This window comes from Bombus vosnesenskii, unplaced genomic scaffold (assembly GCF_011952255.1).
Source record: "Bombus vosnesenskii isolate JDL3184/JDL3185 unplaced genomic scaffold, Bvos_JDL3184-5_v1.1 scf7180000016266, whole genome shotgun sequence".
In the NCBI taxonomy this organism is placed as follows: Eukaryota; Metazoa; Arthropoda; class Insecta; order Hymenoptera; family Apidae; genus Bombus; species Bombus vosnesenskii.
Window position 1 is genome coordinate 28,776 of NW_022884335.1, and position 24,919 is coordinate 53,694.

A 24,919-nucleotide genomic window follows, 5' to 3' on the forward strand; every position below is an offset into this window, starting at 1 on the left:
CCACTGCTGCCAGACCAATCCGCCGCTCCGTCAACCTCTGGAATATTAAGTCCTGAACCCGGCGGGAGCGGTTAAGATTGCACTGCAGGAGCAGTTGTCCACCCCCTCTTCTTCCGCTCACGTCGGGGAAGGCTCCGTCTTCATAGGCTCTTCCGGGCCGTTCCCCTCGCAGTCGTTTTGTCCGACTTCTCTGTCCTCTCTTCTGGCCTTCGTGGGGTCAGTTGACGGCAGCATCATTTCCTTCCTCGTCACCACGTCCCCACCGTCGCATGGAACAGTCCTTGTTTCCTGTGCGGCCCTCTTCTTACGGGCAGGCAGTTTGCATGCCGGTGACCCAATACGGTGCGACGCGGGCAGTCCCAGGTCCGCGCATACCGGACACATGGGTACTCGCGCCGAACAGTCCCTGGCGCGATGTCCTTCCGCCCCGCACCCGTAGCAGCGCTCCGGCCGGTCCGCCATCGATGTGCAGTCCCGGCGCACGTGACCCGACTCCATGAACCTGAAGCATTGGAGTCGGCGCGCAGGTAGAGGGGAAACTCTCGCCGCTGACCAATCTATGTTAATCCTACCTTCCGGTAGGGCGTCTCCTCCTCTGCTGATTTTCCTGCCCGTTATCAGCGGGCAGCGTAGCCATACCGATCCGACGTCCGGAGGAGCGGAGCGTATGACTGCCACGTTGACCTCGTCAGCGTGGCAGCCCCCGGCCTCAGCAACAGCGGCTGCCACCTCCTCCGAGGTGATCGAGTCCTCCAGTCCGATCACTCTTAGCTCGGCCGTCCTTCGCGGCACGGTTACCCTGGCGGGCAAATCCTTCAGCGTGGCCGCCATCCGCTCGGCCAGTCGCGAAGCTTTGCACCCAGCGTCCTGGCCTGAGATTTCGAACAGCAGCGCCCCCGTGTTTGTCCTCCTCGGTCTTAACTCCGTGAAGTCGAGTTCGGAGAACTTGACTTCCCTCTCCACCACCGATATCGCATCCCTGTACGTGAAGCCCCAGCCGTCCCTCACGGTGAGCGATACCGCTCCGGATCCATCGCCCCTGCCCGCTCCTCGCTTGGATTCCCTTCTCGTGCGGGGGCGTACCGGAGGCCGAGCGGCGCCGAAAAGTCCCCGCCCTTGTTCCACCACTGTTGGTCGCTGTCCTGGGCGCCGAGGCCCCTGTTCGCAACGTCGACAATGGAAAAGACGACGATACCTGTTACGACCGTTCGTGAAGAGACGCGTTCGCTGGGAAAACGCGTCAGCGAGAAGCGTAAATTCTCGCTACGATTATGTTAATCGACGCCGCGAAATAGTCGTTCCCCTGTTTGTGTTAAGATAACAGAGGTGGTTCAATGAATGTAACACTGTATTAACAGGTTAACATAAAATAATATATTTTACAATAATATGATGAATATATTACATGAAGTTGACTCGACTTTACGATATCTCTAGATGAATTCGTTAGACTATTTGATTTTGCTCGTCAGATTTCTCGTCGTGTCACGTTTGACTCGTCAGAAGTTTGATCGCCTTACGATGATTTCTTTGTCTCATTTGGAAGACGACCCCCACTATGCTCGGGTCACACCACCGCTCGCGCCTATGATCACGTATGCCTCATCTTGTGTGAAAAACGTAACGGACAAAAATCGACGTTTCTAGAGCTCGCTGCTTGGCGACAACTATGCTCTCGTCGATACATTGTATATGATCCGGCAGGCAGATAAGACGATCTGCCTTCGACACTGTAGGACCGCGAGCGACGGTTAGAAAATACAGCCTGTGGTAAGCCTCGTGGCGTAACAATACCCGTCCCTTGGTTCTTGCATCGGTCGGCGCATGGACCGTTGGAAGAGGTTGCGCCGTGGGCTTCCTGTTCTTTCGCCTCGCTCTCCCTCTTCCTCCGCCTATGACGGTAATAAACCCTGCCTCGTCGGCAGACGACTCCACGGTCGACCGCGAGGTGTCTCTCGCCGGCCGCAATCGTGCTTGTACGGTTTTTACGGCTACGCTACTGTAACGTCGATTCACATCAGAGACCGGGCCACACTCTACGGACAGGATGGCACCCAGATATCTGCACATCCTCGGCGCGTACCCTCAATAGTCTTAAGTACCCACCAGGGGTCTTGGAATTTTCATAGTTAATGTCCTTCGGATCAAGCGAGTATTTCTTGTCTTAGATTTCCTTTACGTTTATTGTCTACCACGTGTTAGCATAGAAAGTTGGTTTTCTTCACATCTTTTACGTTCCGTTAGCAACTTTCTCGCGAGGGCGGCTGAAACCCTTCCTGGTCCACCAACCGCCTTATTATCCAATCGGAGACGGTGTCTACTGCCCTCACTTCCTTAACCAAAATTGTCATCAACAAATCCGATAGCGCCGTGTCCTTAGACACACCCAGCCCTAACCTTCCTCAGACACACTATTGCCAGAAAAACTTACTTATTCTGTATCCTTAGAATAGTCAACATGTCTTTATCGGTCTCGCCCCTTATAACAGTCGCGTACTTAACGTATCATTGTAACTAAGTCTTACATAACGTGGTTGCAGTGAATTGTGATTTATGTTAATTCAGTGTGTATTACATTGTGATTGCTGAATGCATAATAAAGTTTAATTAAAACAAAATTAATAGTTGTGTTACGACTCAGCTATTTTATTTCGTCAACCAACCCTGAAGTTTACATGACACCAGCGTCCGTAGCCGGGAGGATCGCCCTCCCCCCGGCATTATTTATCGCCGACACTCTTCCAACTTGCGGAGGAACAGGATCTTGAGATCCGCTAGTGGATCTCGAGGTCCTGGACCTCTATCCGTTTTCTTTGTTTGTTTATTATTACTCCCCGACCCGTCGGGACAGCGGAAACGGCGCGACGCTGACCTGGTGTGTAGAGGAGGTGGGGAGGGGGATCCATAATCGTTCCCGTTGGGGCCCCGGGAGCATTTTCTTTCGTCCCCCTCGTAGAGGTGATCCTCACCTCTCGTCCTTCACCGTCGATGCTGATTTTTGGCTGCTCTCCGTGCATTCCTTGGTCAACCGTCTCTTGGAGACACCGTCTCTCTCTCCTGAAAGCGCACCCTCCTTCGCAGGTATGCGACCTCCTCCTCTTTCTGATCCTGGGTCGGTTCCACGTCCTTCACGGTAGCTTGCTTGTCGACCGGTCCGATCCTCATTTCGTCACTCCGCGTGTCGTTGCCGCCGTCGGCACCGTCGCGGATGGTAAAGGTGGCGGCGGCCACGGTGGCAGCCTCGGTGTCGGTGTCGTTGTCACTATCCTTCCCGCGCTTCGCGCCCCTCTTCTTCCTTTTATCGTGAGCCAGCAGTGGTGCGGAGTCCGGATCCCTCGCAGACGCGTCCCCCCGCCGTGTGCGGTGTCCCGCGCCGCCGCCGCAACCGTTATCGACGGGGCTGGTGCTTTCCGCGGACCCGGTAATCCTGCGGTACGATCGCTTGCCGAGCGTGCCCGCAACGGTCGAATAGGAAGAGCACGACGACATTTCGTCGTCGGATTTCACTCGCCCCCGGCCGCCGCGCCGCCGCCTCATCCCACCCCACGAAGATACCGGGCCGACGGTCATAACATCGGGTTCCTCCGAACCTCTCCGAGTCCGCCCAGTTCGCGTGTCCCTTTCGCCAGACGCATGAGCGTGTCCAGGGCACTGGCGGCCCATCCCCGGATGGCCACGGTTGCTCGATGACGACGCAGAGGGGCCGCTTTACAACTCGCGGCTGCGCCGGTATTATGGTATCCCTCCCCACCGTAAACGATTCTTTGATTCGTTTTTCTATCCATTGTAATTCTAAGAAATCGCCGAGGTCGTCAACAAGGGTTTCCATCCTGGTGCCACTCACTCTTTCGCACCCTGCCCCGGTCAAAGCTGGTGCAGAGTGACGGGGAGCCCCACAAGAATGTGAGGTAAGTGTTCTTGGGAGATACGGGCCCACTAACTTCTTCGAGAGTTCTCCGCACCGGATCGGCAAACTGGCGGGTGCCAAAGGCGCCGACCAGTCACCACCCGGCTATAGGAGAATATCAGATTCGTCGGGGATTCCCAGGGCGTGGTCCTACGCCCTGAGAACCCATAGCCGCCTCAGGCTCCCCATAGTCTTTTAGTAACTGATACTTGTATAACAATATATTATAGTATGGATGGTTTAGTCAGTGAATTTCATAAGTTTGACGTATAAATCTAATGAAACTTTACTATAGTTAATTTGTTAGGAGGAGGTTTATACTGTTATATATTGTGTGTACATAGAGGTGATGGTATTATAATTGACTGAGTGGTAACTGTGACGGATTTTTAGGATGAAGAATGAAAAGGAATAGAAGTTTAGATGCAGAGTTGACGTTATGACTTAATTGGATAGTTAAGTGCTTTAGGTTATAAGTATTTTTAGTACTTGTATGAGACTTGCTTAGGTTACGAACTGTCATATTATAAATATGGAAATAAATTATTTATATAAATATGGGCGTTAATAGTGTTGAATTATTAATTTAGTATGTAAGTTTTAAGGCTAAGATGATGGATTGAAATTTGTAATTTAATTATAAGTATAGTATTATAAGATTCATGATGGATGGTAGCTCACGTGCGTAAATTCAAATAATCATGTGTATCACATACTCACGATTACGTTGATTGCAGTGCTCAATTGTTGACCATAATTTCGTTTTTTACCAACCTTTTTCCCCGTTCGCTGTCGGACTCGGACAGACTTCGTATTAACTCATCTTTTAGTTGGTCATATTGTCCGGTGGTCGGGGGATCCAATGCAATGTCCCTTATACGTTCTGAATATCCTGGTTCGAGGCACCCGAGAAGGGCGGTGGATTTTTCTTCGTCACCCGTGACGCACACCGCCGCGAGTTGTCTGTCGAATAAAGAGAACCAGAACACGATCTTCTGCGGCTTCAGCGGAGGCACGCGAATTGTTTGACTAGTCGCAACCGTTGTGTTTTCGCTCAACATTGTTAGCGCACTCAGACTCACAATACTAAATTTCGCTAACTCAAATCACGTCGGGGTCACCAATGTGGAAAATTGGTCGATGATAGGTTGTGCGAAATAACGAGAGTGAAATATTGCTGTCGCAGTCCGTCAAATATATCTTGAATAAATAAATAAATAAATTATTTACAGCCGAATACGTGAGTCGTTGGTACAATGTTCGTCGCGTAACTCGATAAATAATCGGAGATACTCTGTAGATAATATTCGATACTCTATATGTACTGTTCGATACTGTTCGATACATTTCAATACTCTTCGATACTATTCCACACTAAAACGCACGCGATCGCGTCCGTTTATTTATACTGGCCGGGGGAGAACCGGAAAATTCGAATTCGTCTACGTTTGATCTACGGTTGCACGAAGCGGCGACATTGTTTTGCATGGAGTTTATTTGTTCTTACATTACTTGTAAGGCAAAACAACAACATGATTTGAATTGTCCTCTGACTCGTGTGCCGCTACAGTGATTACGGGAGAGAGTGTAGGACGAGTGAAGAATGGTGAATAAGAATGGGAAACGGATTAGCCGAATGACTGGCAGTCGATATAATAGGCCTGGCGAACTGTAAGTGCGTCGCATTTTCATGTAAAAAACAATGCACGTAGCACAAGGGTAAATGGGGAAACGACTTTATAAATGATTTTTTGTCTATTACACGCCTGTCAAATTTCTTTATGAGCAGAACTATTACAAGTGCTATTGTAGCAGAATACAAAAAAATGATGCGTGCTTATGTGGGTGTCACGTTTAACTGCAGTTACAAAAATCTGAACTTTAGAAACAGAACGTTGTTGTGGAAGTAATGATAAGTAAAGTGCGGGTGTTCGTGTAAATTCATATTTTTATAAATTGAAAAAATTAAATCTGAGTAGACGATTGTTTTATTGTAAATGTTATATGGAGTACTAGTATATTTCATATTTCGTTCGGTCTAATACTTCATATATGAAACCTATAGTGGTCATTGTTATCTATATTTATTCAATTAATATTTATTATTAATATTTATAATGAAACAATTTATCTTTATATCTATGTAGGAAGCATGAAAGTTTCAGCAACTATATGATACGTGGCATTAGCATTATGCTAGGCATTATTTTACATTAGTCTTTGATTCTCGCTTTCTCGATGAAGAAGTAGAGGGCACAATAATAGAATCATCCACCCAGGGATTATATTTAAGAGTCAGTAGATATAAAGGACAAACTGTTAGTACAGGATTTTTACCAGCTGGTCACATGTCACCTTGTGTGGAAATTGCAGCTCTACTAGCATCAAAATATGTTCCTGATCATACACTTTCAGCTCTTGTATTTGCTACAGTACCTAATTTAATTTTAATTAGGAATTTTGCAACTCAAGGAAGGTACAGGAATTTTGAAAAACTGAAAATAGGAGACTGTATACCTTGTACGATCAAAGATATGGGGTCAGATGGTATAAGACTTATTTTACCAGTTGCAGAATGTACGCCATTTGGATATGTGTCCCATAGTAACGTTAGTAATTTTAATCTACTGCACACAAACTAAATTTTATTGACAAAAATATTTTCTATTAACAGGGAAGAACAACAATTAGGACTAACATTGTCGCTAAAGAAAATATACGATGATCCATCTAATCCTAAAAGTAGAATAGTGGCAGCATTGGATCCATTGATCCTGCATTTTAATAAATTAGTAGAACTTTCAAGAAATTCATATTACAAAAACAGACCCATTGCATCTGTCAAATTAGGGTAAAGAGTTACTGGAAAGATTGAAAAAATTACGCCTGATTGGTTGGTTATTCAATTGCAGAATAACTTGCTAGGTATAGTGTCTAAGAATCATTACTCCGAGAATAAAAAAATAGGGGACAAAATTTCTGGGACGATTATAACCACGTTATCGTCAATAATGCATAAAATAAGTGCCAAACAAAATAAGTAAATACAATTTCCTGGCGGTAAATTGCTACGTGGTAGAATCTTAATGGTGACAAATTGATTTATCTTGATATTCCTTCAAGGTATTGGCAATTTGGAACTTTAGCTGCGATAACTGTACGTTGTCACATAAATAGTATACTGCTAGATCTAACACCTTATATTATTCATTCTAAAATTAAATGTTACTCTTCATTAAATTCCCAGAAATCCGATATTATGCCTCTCAGCGTCATAAAATCTGCATTTGAAAAGAAGTGTTATGTGAGAGAGAAATCGGATGATAATAATAACTTAAAAAGAAAGAAACAAAATCAGGAGTATGTGGCACTCGCCAAAGAAATAAAAATTGAAAAGATACGGGAAGACGAAACATGAAAAACAAAGGGAAACGAAACAGAGAAAAACCAGAGAAAGATTTAGAAAAGGAATATTCAAAGAGAATGTGTGTTGAACAAACAGGAGAAGAAAAGAATAAACTGGAAGACCAAACCTTCCGAAAAAGATTTGGAATATGCTGACTCAACTCTCCTTCAGGATAAAGAGTCATCTTGCGATAGTAAAGATGAAGTAGAAGAAAAACCAAATCTGAGAAATAAGAAATTAACGTCGAGAACAAAAAAGACAGGAGAAACATGAAATACGTCAAAGAGCGCTCGCCAACAACCAGTTACCAAATTCTGTACATCAGTTCCACAGATTAGTTTTAGCTAGTCTAGACAGTTCAATAGTACGGTTACAGTATATGGCATATCATTTACAAACAACAGAAATCGAGAAAGCAAGAGCAGTTGCAAGAGAAGCGGTGAAAACGATTAATTTCAGGGAACAGAAGGAAAAATTAAACGTTTGGAAGGCTTGGTTGAATTTAGAGTCTAAATTCGGAATTCCTAAAGCACTGAATGATGTTTTTCAAGAGGCACTGAAAGTATACAGTCACATGTTGACTGTACATGTCGAGGCTAACAGGCAGATGGAACTAGAGAAAACAATTAATACCATGATTGGAAAATTTAACCATATTCCCGAGATGTGGTTTAATTGTGGAGAAGGGTTACTAAAAATGGGCATGGGGAACAAATCGAGGCATATTATGCAGAGAGCATTCCAATCTTTGCCAGCATCTGAACGTATGTACACTACAGAAATAAAGAGAGAGCAGTAACTCTGTTTGAGCAAATTCTAAGTTCTTATCCGAAAGGGGTGGATATATGGTCTTGTTATGTTGATTCTCTAATTAAATCTAATGATACTGATATAGGAAGGTAAAAATATTTTTTCAACTATATTTTGTCTTTTTAATTTCATAGAGAATTTACCTTCTAATAATTTGCATTTACAGGAAAGTTCTAGAGAGAGCAGTTGTTTGGGCATTACCGCCTAGAAAGGTGAAGATCCTCTTTAAAAAGTTCATCAATTTTGAAGAGCAGCATGGTACTGAGGAAGACGTGACTCGTGTTCAACAAATGGCTGTAGAATATCTAGAGAAGCAGTGTACAAAATGATTAAAAATAATAAAACGTTTTGACACATATTTCATTACATCATGTGAGCAAAACCTTCGTTACTTCGCGCAAGATGATCTGTGCCACGTCCTTCATTATCAGACCGTCAAGACCCAAGCACCATTAAACAGATCCTCAATAAACCTAAGGCCCCACCATAAAACTTTAACTTTCCAACGTCATTAGTTTAACACATGTTTTAAGTTAATCCTTTTGTCCTGAGGGACTTTTTAAGCCTAGAAAGGTTTTCGGTTTATGGAGGGTTATTGGAAAGGTGCTTAGGTTTATTAGGCGCTCTTAAAAATTACGGAGATTGCGGGTAGTGACCTAACGGAAAAAGTGGATATTTATCTAACGGAAAATCCGGTTTTTTCCCGTAAACAATGACATTCCCTAGCAAGGTTGGTAGGAGGTTTCCTTCTCCTTTCACCACTCAGTAACATGACTACAACCAATAGGCATCACATATCGTTACTTTCACCTTACTAACGAAAAGTGTGAGCAACGAATCCGCTTTCTTCGTTCAAGAAAACATACCCACACCGAGCTTTCCTCCGTAATTGCATGAGAGCGGAACATCAGTCTGCTCTATTGCTACGTCAACTACAACAAGAAACTCAACTGTAAGGGTCTTGCTCGATTACCAAAGAATATTGTGCATGTGTATCGCATCTTCATACGCTAAATCGTCGTCTACGACATATATCATACGCAACGGCGTAAGTTGTAAGTACAACGGTATCAATTTGTTGAAAATATATAGTTTATAACCCTGTTAATCGCAGCGCTATACCACCTCAACCACCCTTATTATCTCAACGGAAATCAGGAGATCGATCTATTCGCGGCGTCGATTATTATAATCGTAACGGAAATTTACGACTCCCGCTGACGTTTTTCCTCGTGATTGCGTCTCCCCGTGATTGGTCGAAAATACAACCTTAATTACACAATACCTAAAACAGTCCAGTTATGTAAAGTTTTCTACCACATATGCAAAATACTATTAATATTGATACATATAAAAATGAAAAAGGTAATAATAACTTGACATATTTATAATTTCTCTGATCTCAAGTGCGTCCTTTTTATTGATTATTCTGTAATGACAAAACCAGGAATATGTCTAATCAAAAATCTTTTAGTACGTTTGGGACGCAACTGCTCCATTGTGCAGCAGTAGTTTTAGCTAACCGATCGTTACAACCACGTCGGCGCTATTGACTTCTTCAGAGGTCTCGGCGACATTTGAATTGTGCCTGAAATTATACAAGTTGGTTTTGTAGGTACCCAGGTAGATACCCTTGTCCAAGAAGTCTTCGTTTTTGTACTTCCCGTTCGTGGTTATTACGTTTTGCGTCTATCTTAAGCATATTTTTTGAGATAATCCATGATGCATCCTGAAGACATTAAATAATGTAGATTTATATTGTTTCGACTCGAGATATCTACCCGATTCATTTATGTGATGCTCTGTATGAAGTGTACCATTGATCAATTTGAAGAAAGACACATTTTGAATTTTTGGACGAACTACAAATTTTTGATAGTTAGTAGCCAAAATTGAGAAGCTAAATCAAAAACCGCGCGGCCACCGTCTACTTCTTCCTAAATGTAGTCATAGACTATGGACATAAAAATATGGATCGTACCATAGGTCTATGGTTTATTCATCTCTGGATATAATGTTCTTGATTCGTGATGTAGTCGCACGTGGGTTGGCTCGTTGCTTATTGCCCCGGTGTAGCCGGTTCCTCCATCTGGTTTAGGATCAGTTGCCTGCAGCTTGTAAAGCAAAAAAGTCAGAGCCTGTTGAAGAATTTTAAAGATAAATCTGTCTTATACTGTTCATTCTAAAATAAAACGATATATCTCATTAAGTTCCTCAGAATAAAGTATTACGCCTATTTGCATGGTAAGATTTGCTTTCGAAAAGAAATACTATGTAAAAGACAAGTTGTGCGATAATAATAACTAAAAAGAGTTGATATTTCATAGAGTGCTTACTTCATAAATGAAATTATAGGAATGTCCTGGAGAAAGTACTTGTTACGTTCAGATGCTGGCAAAGATTGCAATGCTCTCTGCATAATGTGCCTCGATTTATCCTCCAAACCCATTTTTAATCATTCTTCTCCACTATTAAATCATGTCTCGGGAATATGTTTAAACTTCCCAATCATGGTATTAATTCTTTTCTCTAATTCCATCTGCCTGCCAGCCAAGACATGAACAGTCAACATGTGAATGTATATTTTCAGTGAGTCGTTAGACCTCACTGCCTCTTGAAAAACATCATTTAATGAGTCAGGAATTCCAAATTTCGATTCTAAATTCAACTAAGCCTTCCAAACGTTTAATTTTTCCTTCTGTTCCCTGAAATTAGTCGTTTACACCGCTCTTGTTGCCACTGCTCTTACTTTCTCTATTTCTGTTGCTTGTAAATGGTATGCCATATACTGTAACCATACTATTGAACTGTCTGGACTTGCTAAAACTAATCTGTCGAACTGATCTGCAGAATTTGATAACTGGTTATCGACGAGCGCTTCTTCTCTTTGACGAACTTCACGTTCCTTCTGTGTTTTCTGTTCTCAACGTTCAGCGGCACTTAATTTCTTATTTCTCAGTTTTAGCTTTTCTTCACAATCGCTAGATTTCTCCTTACGCTGAAGGAGAGTTAAATCAGGGTTGTTATCCCAGTAAAATCCATACGCAAATATCCTTGGCTTCTGCTCGTTATCATCACCATTATTAACATTGATAAGCGCATATCTCAAATCTTTTTTGGAAGGTTTGGTATCTTTCAGTTTAATCTTTTCTTCTCCTGTTCGCTCAACACACGTTCGTTTTTCTCTGTTTCGTTTCCCTTTGCTTTTCATCTTTGGTACTTCTTGTAACTTTTCAATTTTTATTCTTTTGGCGACTACCATGTTCTCTTGATTTTGTTTCTTTCTTTTTAAGTTATTAATATTATCCGATTTCTCTTCCACACAATAACGGAAGATAGTGTCACGTAGAAGACACAGGAAATCGCGAAATTAACGGATCATGTCGTCTGAATTTGAAGTGTGTCGGACGTGATAAGTGCCAAAGAAACACTCGAAGATATTTAAACCGTATATTTATTAACAATTCTATCTTTCGATACTTTGCGTAGAACTTGCGATTACACTTGACCATTCGCAATTCTCGGTTACAACTGATAGACGACGAGTTAAGGTGGCGATTGAGCAAAGTGCGCGATATAAGTTAAGATGATGACTACTCAAGGAACGTAGAGGAACTGTCTTTCTGTGACGATGACGCTACGGAAGTGTGGCTAAGGGTACGAGATAATCGGATTCGTTAAGGAAAGTTTTCCTTAGGAAAGTGAGAGAAATGGAAGTCACTGTTAATTGGTTAATTTCTATGTTGGTAGTTGAAGAAGGATGCTAACCGCCCTCGAGAGAAAGTTGCTAGCGGGAAGAGTCGTCCTTGAGAAAAGCAGACTTCCCGTATCTTCCCGTAGTAGGTGTTAGAGATTTAGGGACTGTTAGGATAAGGACTGTTTGTCTGTGTGAAGGACTTTAGTTAACTAAATCTTAAGATTTATAACAGGTCCTCAAGCTAGCTGAACATGTACTGTGGAGATGCATCGACGTCTGGTAATCGTCTTACCCGGAGAATAGAGTCTGCGTGTGGCGAGCCACGGGACAGAAACCGTTGGAATGTTTACTGTCGCGTGTCGCCACGAATATTTCTTTTAAAGAGAGCTATAGAGTTACTCCATACCTTTGTTGGACAAAGCGTTCATTCCGTAACGAAAAGAGTAACCCCTTGCGACCAGTGAATATTACGCGTCCGACTTAGATTTTGTGAGCACGTTCATCTATCATCCCGTCGACCGCGGATTCGTTATTGAACCTAGGATCATTGTCATTAGTTTCTCGAGTACCTAACTACCGCGGTTACTTGTCCGGTTCGATGATAATCGTATTTGCACTAGTCAATGTCTTCTCTATTGCATAACGACAACGCGTAATCCAAGCGAGGATTCGTTTCACGCCCCTAACCCTAATTCTAATGTAAACCCGACATATTTATTCATATAATGTATGCTACTCGTTCTTTTTTCCTTGTTTGGTTTGAAGATCACCAGCGTATGCTAACACTCACATATTATATTACTCCTCCTTTTACTTATTCACCGCTATCGATCATAGACACCATCACCAATGAGCCGTTAATGCATCACACACTTTTTTATCCTACGCTGCTGCTGCTGTACTCGAGTTAATTTAACAGCTATCCCCCTACAACTTATCATGCCAATATTGACCGCCACGCTTCATGTTTCTCCCACTTTAATTGTACTCAAACGATTATATGATTATAATCCTTGTCGCCTTCACATGCATACACTCTGATATCGTCTCAATATTATTCCACTCACACCCCCTTGTAATTCACCACAATCCTTAGCAATCCTGCTTGCATTTTCACACGCATGTATCATCGTATATTGTTAAACACCTAGCTAGCGAGAGCGATCCACCAACATGTCCGCTCTCAATTGCGTCGCGAACCAGACTTCCGTCTATAACCTACGTTCACCTTAACATGTGACTCGTAGTTATTCATTTGTTATAGTTCCCGAACCGTAATTACACTTTATTTCAATTCCTATCCTAGTCAAATTCTAATTTCTATTTCCTTTAATTTAGCCAATAGATTAACTTAATATTAATTTAGCTCACTTTAACTTCAATTAAAATCCACTAAACGTTTACTCACTCAATAACATTAATTGTTATATCGATTTTAGCCCCGCTACGCCTTCCAATTTAACCTGTGACTTCTTGCATCCGTTAAACCCTCTCATCTTATTCAAGTCAGCAATAAACTAAAATCACTGTACGTACCCACGACACCCTAATTCATCTCAAATGGGAATTATCCATCACTATCTAGCTCGTTAAAAATTGGTATTTCTCATGTTTCCTTTAAACTAATTCCACCCACGATATGACACATCTACCCCTAACCAACTACTATTACAACTAGCCTTATGCTCACGAGCGGGAGCTCGCGGCAAACACGTCCGCAAGCAACGACGTCTCGAGTCGAACTCCAGTTTTGCTGCTAATTAAACTCGGTTCTCTGATTTCTAAGATTTTATGTGTTTTACACGATACGCCGATCTGCACATTTTTCCTAATGATAATGATATAATGATTTTCTGTCTGTAAGGGTACGAACGTCAATTCTTACAACTTGAATACAGCAGTTGGGCAGGTTTTGACTGTCTGTTGATTATTAGTTAATTCGATTCTACATTCAGGTGAACTGATTCTATTGTGACTTGACTGAGTTCCCTTACAAATGTCGATGATTGCCGTTCGTTTATATTTGTTTAAGTAGTGGCTATCGACAAAGGTGTATCGTTCTAAGCTGATTAGTATCAGTTTCTACTACAGGTGCGATAAATACAGAGTTTTGCTTGAAAGGTATCGGATAAATTTTTGTTATTTTCCATTCGTTGTCTTCTGAAAACGATACAGTTATTGTATATATGAGTTTGTTATCATTTGTCCATAATTTTAGTTTACTTAGATCTAGAATTAGTAGAAAGTTTTGAACTGAAAGATCGATATGATTACTCATAAAGTTTTGCTTCGTTATTTGGTCGAGTGTTGTTAAGAATTGTTTAGGTTCCATAATTTGCGGGTTTATGATTTCTTGTTTTCCTGATACTATAGTGTTAAAAATTTCGTCGATGTTAATATGGAGCTCCGATATGGTAGATTCAGTCTGAATTAGTAAAGAGATCAATATTTCGTTTTTTTCGTTATGGTTTTCAATCTTGCGTATGACGTTGCTAACGTTTTCGAGTTGATTCGTCTTAGCATAGTCTAGCACGCGTTTGATAAGTGCGGTTTGATTACTGAGGATCGTTTTTATTTTATTGTTGGAGTCAAATAATGTGTAGAGGATGAGTCGAGTCCGTGATGATCGTGGTTGGTGGCTGTAGATGTCGCTGCTGGGGGTACTGCTATATTTTCTTCCTATTTAGAATCGTGGAATAAAAATCGGATTTCGGTCGCCGGGATTCGATCCCGCGTTCCGAACGTTCATAACCTTTTTTTTTTTTTTGTTCGTGGAGAAATCCTCATGGACACTCCGCTGCTGCAATAATCGCGTAACAGCAGAGTAGTGTCGGACTCCTACCGACTAAAACTCCACGATGACCATCTTATGCGCGTGACAGGGGTGCTCCAGGAACCTCTTATGAATTAACTTCAGTTGCACCCCCTTCTCGCGTTCTCTTGTTCGAGCCGGCTATTGAGTAGGCGTTAGGGGGAGGTCGTTGCCCCTAGCGCTGTCACTTCTTCTGGTCGTAGTCCGTTGGGGTGGTGGCGGGGCGGCTCTGGGTCGTCTGACTGCCATCGTTCTCCATCGTCTTATCCTGCAGGAGTGAGAGAATTTTTTTCTCTCCCTTTCCGCTCGCTCCTTCGCGAGCATAACTCGCTCGCAGAAGAGGCGGACGGCCTCGTATTCCTGTGACCCTCTCAACATCGCTTCTACAATCGCTGAGGGTGTCAACGTTTCTCCTATGGCGTGCCGCAGGGTGTAGCGGGGCAGCTCCCACGCCGGACAGAGCTCCAGGGTGTGCTGCGCTGTGTCCCTGCCCTCTCCGCAGTGGTGGCAGGTGTCTGTCATCTCTCGCCTTATTCTCTTCAGGAACTCGCCGAACACGCCGTGTCCGGTGAGCACTTGTGTCATCCTGAATGTGAGTGGGAGGACGTGGCGGCTCCTCCATGCCTCCCAGTTTGGTAGGACTGCTTCCGCGCCTCGGTGTTCGCTTCTCTTGTTGATAAGTTGGGATCGCCACAGGTTCCATGTGTCCTCCTCGGCGGTTCCTGTGTCGTTTGGAGCCGCCTGCTCGGTGGGGTCTTCTCCCGGATGCCATTTTCTCCAGCGGGTGTATCACTTTTTGAGCGCCAGCGCCCGCAGCTCCCGCGGGGGGGACGCGGCTAGGATGGACGCCGACGCGTGAGACACCGTCCGGTATCCCCTAATGATTCTGATGGCGGTCACTCTGTGCAGCCTTCTCCGGAGCAGAATGCTGCGACGGCTTGCCATCAGGTCGTCCGCCCATACTGGGGCCCCGTACATCACTCGTGACCGAACGACGCCCTCGTAAAGTCGGCGCACCGCGTCTCCGGCCCCGCCGATGTTCGGTAGTAGGCCGCACAGGGCATTGGCAGCCGCTGACACCTTCGGGATCAGTGAGTCGAAGTGCGGCTCGAACGTCCACTGGCTGTCGATGGTGAGTCCCAGATACTTCATCTGTGATCCCACCCGGAAGGTTTTACCTGCCATGTTTATGCATAGGCCGGGCGGTGGTGTCCCTCGCCTCTTCCTGTCAAAGAATCAGGTGGCCTCCGACTTCGCACGGGAGACTCTCAGGCCCAGTTCGTTCACGGCATGGATCGCACAGGCCGTTGCGATTTCGCCAATGCGCAGCGTCTCGTGCCAGCCACGACCCTCGACCAGGATTAGGGTGTCGTCCGCATAACATATCATGGCCGCGCCTAGGGGTAGCGGGCATCGCAGTACCTCGTCGTACGCAACGTTCCATAGTATGGGGCCCAGCACCGAGCCCTGCGGGACGCCACGCTCGACGGATCGCTTTTCCTCTCCTTCCTTACTGGTGTAACACACCCACCTGTCGTCGAGGTAGGCTCGGATCAATCGGACGATGTAGCTGGGAACCTCGAAGTGCTCCAGGGCCGCCACTATCCTGTCCCATGGCATGGTGTTGAACGCGTTAACGATGTCCAGGGAAACCGCCAGCGCCACGCCTTTCCGAGAGACCATGTCCTCCGCAATCGCTCGTACGCGTCTGACCGCGTCAATCGAGCGCATCTTCCGGAAGCCGTACTGACTTTCGTGCAAACCTGGCACTTGGCCCGCTATGTGTCGTTCCAAGCGGGCGGCGACTACCCCCTCGAGTAGTTTGCCGACCTCGTCCAGTAGGCATATCGGCCGGTACGCTGACGGCGAGGTCGTCGGTCGGCCCTCTTTATGGAGCAGGACCAGTCTCGTCGTCCGCCACGCCCGGGGGTAGACTCCCTCCCTCAGGCATCTTGTGAAGAGGTGCCGGAGTCTGGGGGCCATGACCCCCATCACTTCCCCCCAGATCCGGCCAGGGATTCCGTCCGGGCCCGGTGCCACGTTGCGGGAGGTCATTCTTCTGGTAGCCTCCCATATCTCCTCCTCCGTGACTTCCCAGTCGTCCCTCCATTCCAGCGGTCGTGTCGTTTCCCGTGGCCGTTCCACCGCTCTGTTTTCTTGTGGGGGAAAGAGCGTTCCGGTGATCTGCGTCAGCAGCGCAGGTTCCATCTCCGTCGTTGTCAGGGGGCCCTTCGCGCGTAGTTTCTGTGTCACCGTCCTGTATGGCCTTCCCCATGGGTCCGACTCGACTGTTTCGACCAGTTCGGCTCAAGCACGGTCCTTCGCTTTTTTAATTTCCTTTTGTAGCGTGCGCCGTAGCGCGCGGTACGCCCGGTAGCGCAAGGAGACTTCTTCTTCGTCGCGTCGTCGCCAGCGGCGGGCCCTTAGGTACTGTCTTCGGGCCCGGACACATCTCGTCCTCAGTTCCGCGATGTCGGGGTTCCACTAGTAAACTGCTCTGCTTCGCACCGTGCTCGGTGTGGCCCGTGGCATGGATGCGTCGCAGATTGCTGTCGTGGCTTGGCGGATGTTCTCGGCCTCCTCTTCCACGTCTGCTTCGGTCGTCGTTGTCGAGGCCTCCCAGCTCCAAGCTGTTGCTATAGCAGCCGCCCGGAGTAGATCTTCATTCCTTTCTTTTATTTTCCATCTGGGCGGTGGGCGCGCGCGCCTCCCCCTCGGCGGGCCGTGCCCGTCGTTTGTCGTCGGCATTCCAGGTCCAGGTGCGTCCACCTCCATGAATATGTGGAGGTGGTCCGACAGCGTCTCGACCCCTTCGGCCACTCTCCAGCCTGAGATCCGCCTGAATGCCTCGGGGGAGGCCCATGTTATGTCAACAATGGGCTCCCTCTGCACGTCACGCAGGTACTGGTCGAGCCCCTGTTCACTAACAGAAGTCCAAGTCCCGCGGCCCAGTTTGATAGCGTGCGGCCGCGCGCGTTGGTCCTGGCATTCCCCCATTCCGTGGAGTGCGCGTTGAAGTCTCCCAGGACGAGCACTTGTCGGGGGAGTCGTCGCTTAACGCAGTCGCCAACTCCGTGTAGGAATTCCTCGAACGCTGCCCGTCCGCTGTTAGGTTACACGTACACCCCCACCACCATCATCCCTGCCCACTCGACCGCGGCGTATCCGTTGCCGCGTTCCAGCAGGGCTCCGTGGGCGTTGATGTCCAGGTGACGGCAACCATTCCGTCCGTGTCTCCGACCCACTCCGGGGCATCCAGAACTCTGTATGGTTCCGCCACCACCGCTAGGGCGACCGTGCTCTCCCGGATGGTTTGGTGGAGCAGGTCTTGTGCTCGCCTTGACCTTCGCAGGTTAGTCTGGAGGATGCGCATTCTCAGTTTTTTGGTGTTCTTTCCTTGTTTGTGGCTTCCTCCGTGCCTACCTCCTTGTTCGCGGTCTTAGGGTCGCTTTGTGACGGGGAGCCTTTCTCGCTGCCTCTTGCAGCCGTGGATCCGCGGGCGGCTCCTTTCGTTCCTTTCTTCGAGGGGGCGCAGGCCGGCCCCCCCATCCTGTACACCGACGGTGCTCCAAACGCTTCGCAGAGCAGGCATTTCGGGCTCGCAGTAGTGCATGCTCTCGCCTGGTGCCCTGGTTCGCCGCATCTGAAGCACAGGTGCCCCTTGTCCTCCTTGGCGGTGCAGGTCTTCCCCGTGTGTCCTATCCCAAGGCACTTGTAGCACTGCAACGGTCTCCGTTCGATGGCTTCGACCTTCGCCGTCGACCAGCCTATGGCGACCTTTCCAGCCTAGGCCAGTTTCCTCGCTGCACTGGCAGGGCCTCGTATCCACACGGTGCCAAGTCCGTTCCGGGCGGGGCGGATTTCTCCCAGCCGGATGTCCTCCGGCTTGCAGCCGCTCTTCCTCGCCAGGGTGTTCTGGATTTCCGCCTTGGTGGCCGCTATGTCTACCAGGGACACCTTTGCCTCCGCGGCTCGGAAGGGTGTCGCCACGCGGACCTCGTTCGGGTCCAGAGCCTGCGTCAGCTGTGCTGCGAGCACTGCGGCCTTCTCCCTTCCCTGGTCCTCGGGGACCTCTAAGATGACGCCTCCGGCGATGGTCTTCCGCATCCTCATCGTGTTGATGCCGAGCTCGGTCAGGGAGACACTGTCCTTGGCCGCAGCCACCACCTCCGCGTAGGATTGGTTCGATTTGACCGTCAGGGTGATTGTTACCGCTGACGTTTGCGGTGCGCTCGGGAGGGGCCTCCTGCCTCCTCCTCTTCGTGCGTTCTCCAATCCACTCTCCGGAGTTTCCCTCTGTCTCTCAGCTTGTTTATCTTGTAGTCATTTTTCTATTTTTGTGATATGCTCTTGTAGTAATGTGACTGTTGTTTCTGGATTAGTGTGCCTAACTAGTACAGCCGTGTCGTCTGCGAATGTGAGTATTTTGCTGTTGGTAATTGTTGGTATGTCGGCCGTGTATAGTGTATATAATATTGGTCCTGAGACGCTTCCTTGCGGTACCCCTGCCTTAATGCTTTTACTTCACAACATACATCCTTTATTTTTATTACAAAGATTCTGTTGCTTAAGTATGACTTGAGTGAGTGGCGGATTTGTTGCGGGAAGTGTTTTTTGATTGTTTGTAAGTGGTATTCATGGTTCACTTTATTAAATGCTTTCTCAATGTCCATGAAGAGAGCTAAACAGTATTGTTTCTTTTCTATTGCTAGTAAAATTTCGTTGATGAGTCTGTGAATTTCCTCTATCGTGGAGTGCCTGATTCTGAACCCAAATTAGTGATCTGGTATTAACATTCCTTTGTCTATTGTTTGGTGGTTTCCATTACAGTTATAGCATTTTACTTCGTTTATCTTTCCTATGTATGGGCAGTTTGTTGTTAGGTGTTTTTCTGCACATTTGACACACGCCGGGTTTCTGTTGCAGTAGTTTTTTGTGTGTCCGTATTGTTGGCACCGTATGCATTGCGATATGTCCTTTTATAACGAAGTGGTTCAATTGTTACTATTGTGTTTATGATCTTTTTAATGTCAAAGATTTCTTTGTTATTAGCTTTGGGTTCAAGTTCTATTAGAAACAGTGGCAATGGCTGTTTTGTATCATATCTGGTTATATTATTTATTGTTTTTGCTTGGAGTCTGATTTTTACAAATTTTGTTAATTAATGTAGGTTTGGGGTTGATAATTAATCGATTCACACAGATTAGATTTTTCTCTCTATATTTCTCCGCCTTGTACAACAAGTCTTAACACACAGGATACAGTTAGTCAATTAACACGTGGTCGACTTCTAAGACAAAACAGTGTCGTTAGAAGTGGTACCAACTTAGCTTGTAGTAACTAGCGATCATGGAAACTTAACTTTTCTCAACACTCCCCTTTGATCGTAGTTTCTACAAGCCCCAAAACTTTGGTAAAATACCGAGTCTTAACTCTATTTAAGCCATTGGTGAGAATGTCACGAAACATTCTCAGGACTAGGTATTGTAATATCGTAGAATAGATTTGAATTAGAGATCGGTTGAAAATAGAAAAAACCGTGTACGTCGTCCTTCTGTGGTTCGTTTACATTTAAGAGCGCCTATGTGTCTAAAGTCACCTAGTTCTTACAGAGATATGAGAAAAACAAGAAACAACGTTAGAGCAGAAGGACGGTTTCGTGTTTCAAGGGCGGACGACCGGGAGGTCGGAGTATGCGAGTCGAAAAGCGAGTGTGTTGCGAGAGTCAGAGCTAATTGAGTCGTTGAAGAGTAAAGTCGTTAGAGGTTTCGAGTTGTCGAAGAGTAGAGTCGTTAGAGGTTTCGAGTCGTCGAAGAGTAGAGTCGTGAGAATTGATAGAGTTGTTAGAGAGAGAGAGAGAGAGTGTGTGTGTGTTAGATTCGTTGTGACGGGAGTGATCAAATAACTGTAAAGTTATTTGATATAGATACGAGTATTGCATTTAGTTCCGTTAAATAAATATCGTTCTCTGTCCAATTTATATCTGTATATTCAGTTTAATATTAATAAATTGTAAGTAATCGAAAAAAAAATTTCTATCCTTATTTTTCGATATTACAAGTGGGGGCTCGTCCGGGATCGAATAGGACAGAAAACGATACCTTTTAGCGGAGCTATTTGTGCTGGGGTAGAAAAGACTAACAATGGCAAACGTTGAAGACGAACGATTGTCGGGTGAAGAGGATTTGACGCTGGAGGAGCTGAGGAGTAAGCTCGCACAGATGAATCTGTCTATATCCGGTGCGAGATCAGTGCTGGTTGCCAGGTTGAACAGAGCGTGCAAACCTGGTCGATCTACTCCTAAGGGTTAGAAGCGTGGCGAAGAACCAACAAACCAGCGAGATCTAAGAAGCAAGCAGGGAGCCGAACGCGGTCACTTTGGCATCACCAAAACAGAAGCGTTGTTAAGGAGGGATTATTGGTTCAGAGGAATGCGCGAAAAAGTAGAAAAGGTAGTGCAGAGTTGCATCGACTGTATCCTTGCAGAGAGAAAGCAGGGAAAACAGGAAGGTTTACTAAATACCATCGACAAGGGGGGATTACCGCTCGACACCTACCACGTCGATCACCTTGGGCCATTACCCTCTACAAAAAAAAGTTACCGACATATCTTTGTGGTGGTGGACACGTTCACAAAGTTCGTATGGTTGTATCCCACCAAGTGGACGGGTTCTGCCGAGGTCATTAGTCGCTTGAGGAAGCAGTCTGTGAATTTTGGGAACCCGAGGAGAATCATTTCCGATCGCGGAACAGCATTTACGGCCGGCGCTTTTGAAGACTACTGCAGAGAGGAAGGCATACAGCACGTTCGGACTACAACTGGGATCCCGCGGGCGAACGGACAAGTGGAAAGAGTGAACCGAACGCTTATCCCACTGCTGACGAACCTATCTGCACCAACGCCGGACAAGTGGTTCAAACACCTGGAGACAGCGCAGAGGTATTTAAATGTAGCTCCCAATGTAAGTACGAACGCTGCCCTGTTCCAGTTGTTGTTCGGAACACGAATGAGGCTGCGGGACGACCCACAGATCAGTCAACTAATCGAGGACGAACAGGCCGCGGTGTTCCAAGAGGAACGAGATCAGCTGCGTGCAGACGCAAAGAGACGGATTGAGGAGATCCAAATCCGAAACAAGCGGGCGTATAACAGGAGACGCAAGAAGGCGACAGCATACAGGACAGGAGATCTAGTGGCAATCGAGAGGATGCAGAGGGGTCCCGGGCTAAAGCTGCATCCGAAGTTTCTTGGACCGTATCGGGTGATAAAAGTCCTGCGAAATGACCGATACATAGTGCAGCGAGAGGGGGAGCACGAAGGGCCACGTACAACTTCCACGGCAGCCGATCACACGAAATGGTGGAATGCTGACGATAGTGATGTAAGTGCGAGCAGCGATGATGAGCACATCTGAGGGCAGATGTGATTGTCAGGAAAGGCCGAGTGTAATATCGTAGAATAGATTTGAATTAGAGATCGGTTGAAAATAGAAAAAACCGTGTACGTCGTCCTTCTGTGGTTCGTTTACATTTAAGAGCGCCTATGTGACTAAAGTCACCTAGTTCTTACAGAGATATGAGAAAAACAAGAAACAACGTTAGAGCAGAAGGACGGTTTCGTGTTTCAAGGGCGGACGATCGAGAAATCAGAGTATGCGAGTCGAAAAGCGAGTGTGTTGCGAAAGTCAGAGGTAATTGAGTCGTTGAAGAGTAGAGTCGTTAGAGGTTTCGAGTTGTCGAAGAGTAGAGTCGTTAGAGGTATCGAGTCGTCGAAGAGTAGAGTCGTGAGAATTGATAGAGTTGTTAGAGAGAGAGAGAGAGAGAGTGTGTGTGTGTGTTAGATTCGTTGTGACGAGAGTGGTAAAATAACTGTAAAGTTATTTGATATAGATGCGAGTATTGCATTTAGTTCCGTTAAATAAATATCGTTCTCTGTCCAATTTAAATCCTTATATTCAGTTTAATATTAATAAATTGTAAGTAATCGAAAAAAAATTTTCTATCCTTATTTTTCGATATTACAGTATATATGTATGTCGGAGTTGAAAGAACACCGGAGTCTTTGGAATTTTGGTTAATCCCGCAACATTGTAACCTAGAGTCTACTATAGCTGTAATTAAACAATTGTAGTTATTCAATCCGATTGTAATTGTTCGAGAGTTGTGATAATGAGCTTGGGCTCGAGGCGACAGTCAGTCGCCGAACGTAGCCGCGGTCACGAGATGAACGCTTTGTCTAACAAAGGTATGGAGTAATTCTATAGCTCTCCTTAAAAGAAATATTCGTGGCGACACGCGACAGTAAACATTCCAACAGTTTCTGTCCCGTGGATCGCCACACGCAGACCCTATTCTTCGAGTAAGATGATTGCCAGATGTCTTTAATCTTGTGCATTAAAATAACCTCATATCCAACCGAACTAGCGTCGATATGAAGTTCTATCGGATAGTTCGGGTCAAATACCATTCACACCGGCGCGTCGGTCAGGGCGGAAATTACCTTTTGCTTATTTTTCCATGCCTATCCGTCCAAGTCATGTTTTTATTATCGGAAGTAAGCGCATACAAGGGTTTCACTACCCGTGAAAATTTAGGGACGAATTTTCGGAAATAAAAGGCTAAACCTATGAACCGCCTAAGCTGTGTCACGGTCGTTGACGCAGGTAAAGAACTCAAGGCGTGCATTTTACCCGCGTTGGGACGAACTTCTCCGTCGTAAATTACATATTCCAAATAGAGTACCGATGCCTTTAGAAAAGAACATTTTGAAAAGTTAAAGGAGAATCCGGCTTACAAGGGTATCTAGTACGGTGTGCAATACTTTTAGAGCTTGATCTGTCGAGACGGCAATAATTAGGACATCATCCAAATAGACGACAACGTACGAATGGCACGTTGGCTGTTATACGTGTTTTCAAAGGAATCTCAAGAACGATCTCTCGTTTCGTTTGTTCGCAACATCGAAATCAGCAGCCGCTGCTGAATACAACGAAGGAAAGTGTAGTACAGATCACTCCGACCAAATGATTTCTTATGTCACCACAATTAAAAAGGGTCAAATGCTACAGAAGACTTGGTATGCGACTACTCCTGAGGATTTCCGTAGTAAACGCTTTGATGGTTTACAAAATTGTAGCAAGGAAGAACATAAATATTAGAATATTTAGACAAGTATTAGTTGCAAAATTATTAGGGTTGTCCGAAAATGTAAGAATCCCCATTTTCGACGGAGTCGGCATAGTATCGCCGTCCCGAAAATGACTTCCGGAAGAAACATTAAACGCGCACGCACTTATGTTATGCAAATAAAGGTCATCGAATGGATCGAACAAAGGCACAAAAGAATTCGAAGAAAACAACAACTTATTATCCAAATTGTTCATCGAGGGTAATCAATGCTGTATACTTCCTAGAATTAGGATGAATATGGATTTGGAGAAACCCACCGGCCATATCCAGAATAATAATATGTCTCGCTTTTGCAATCTCGCGACTCGATCCGCAATAAGGGGTAAAGGATACCGATCCGCGACCGTATTTTTATTTAGTCCTCGAAAATCTACCAATCATCTATCTGAACCATCGTTCGTCTTCACGAATAACATAGGGCTCGCGAACGGTGAATTACTAGGCTTTATGATTTTTGGCTGTAATTAAGTCGCTTGTTCTATCACGTACTATTCTGCGCTCGCGAAGTCTATTAGGACTCCTTGTACGGCGACGTTAGGATCAATTAATTGTACTTCTAACGGGCCTGTATTTTTTTGTACGAGTACTTAGGGAGCCCGTAACGGATGAATCTCTGAATTTTCGGAAAGAAAGATTAATCGACTTTTATCACTACCACGTACCTCATTGTCAACTTCATTAACATCGATCTCGTTTTCAGCTGTTTTATTACAGGCATTAATTATTTTTGTTTTACACATAGCGAGGCTATTTTGTGTAATATTACGTCAAGATCTTGGCTTAAAATTTGACGAGCAATCGCGATATCGTATTTTTAAATAACTATCAGCCAGGACATGGAAAATTTATCTCTAACCACTAACACCTGCAACGGGCAAGATTTGAGCGATACGTTTAGTACCAACATCTCTTATTCCTCGCATTACTACTATATCAATCGTTCTTTTGCCAGAAATTCTCATGACTACGGATTCGTTAATTAGCGAACACTCGGCTCCGAAATCGGGGTAAAATGGAAACGACTCACCCGGATGGCTTGATCTACCAGTTAGCGCGTCCACTACGTAGAAGTCGATTCGACACTCGGTATTGAAATTA

The 24,919-nt window shown here is 45.4% G+C and overlaps 2 protein-coding genes and 2 pseudogenes across 2 annotated transcripts; 1 reads left to right on the forward strand and 3 right to left on the reverse strand.

Moving 5' to 3' along the window:
- The first annotated feature begins 5,609 nt into the window (after positions 1 to 5,609).
- On the forward strand, positions 5,610 to 8,488 carry LOC117242210 (annotated as a pseudogene).
- Positions 8,489 to 10,146: 1,658 nt separating this feature from the next.
- Positions 10,147 to 11,428, reverse strand: LOC117242208 (annotated as a pseudogene).
- A 3,993-nt stretch (positions 11,429 to 15,421) lies between these two features.
- On the reverse strand, positions 15,422 to 15,817 carry LOC117242211. The gene has a single exon (XM_033508699.1). It carries the CDS (start codon positions 15,815 to 15,817, stop codon positions 15,422 to 15,424), a length of 396 nt encoding a protein of 131 aa, XP_033364590.1.
- Positions 15,818 to 18,418: 2,601 nt separating this feature from the next.
- LOC117242212 lies at positions 18,419 to 19,597 on the reverse strand. Its single transcript, XM_033508700.1, has 2 exons — positions 19,477 to 19,597; positions 18,419 to 18,948 (listed from the first exon to the last, which is right to left on the reverse strand). The coding sequence occupies exons 1-2, from the start codon at positions 19,595 to 19,597 to the stop codon at positions 18,419 to 18,421; spliced, it is 651 nt and encodes a 216-aa protein (XP_033364591.1).
- Between the last annotated feature and the right edge of the window lie 5,322 nt (positions 19,598 to 24,919).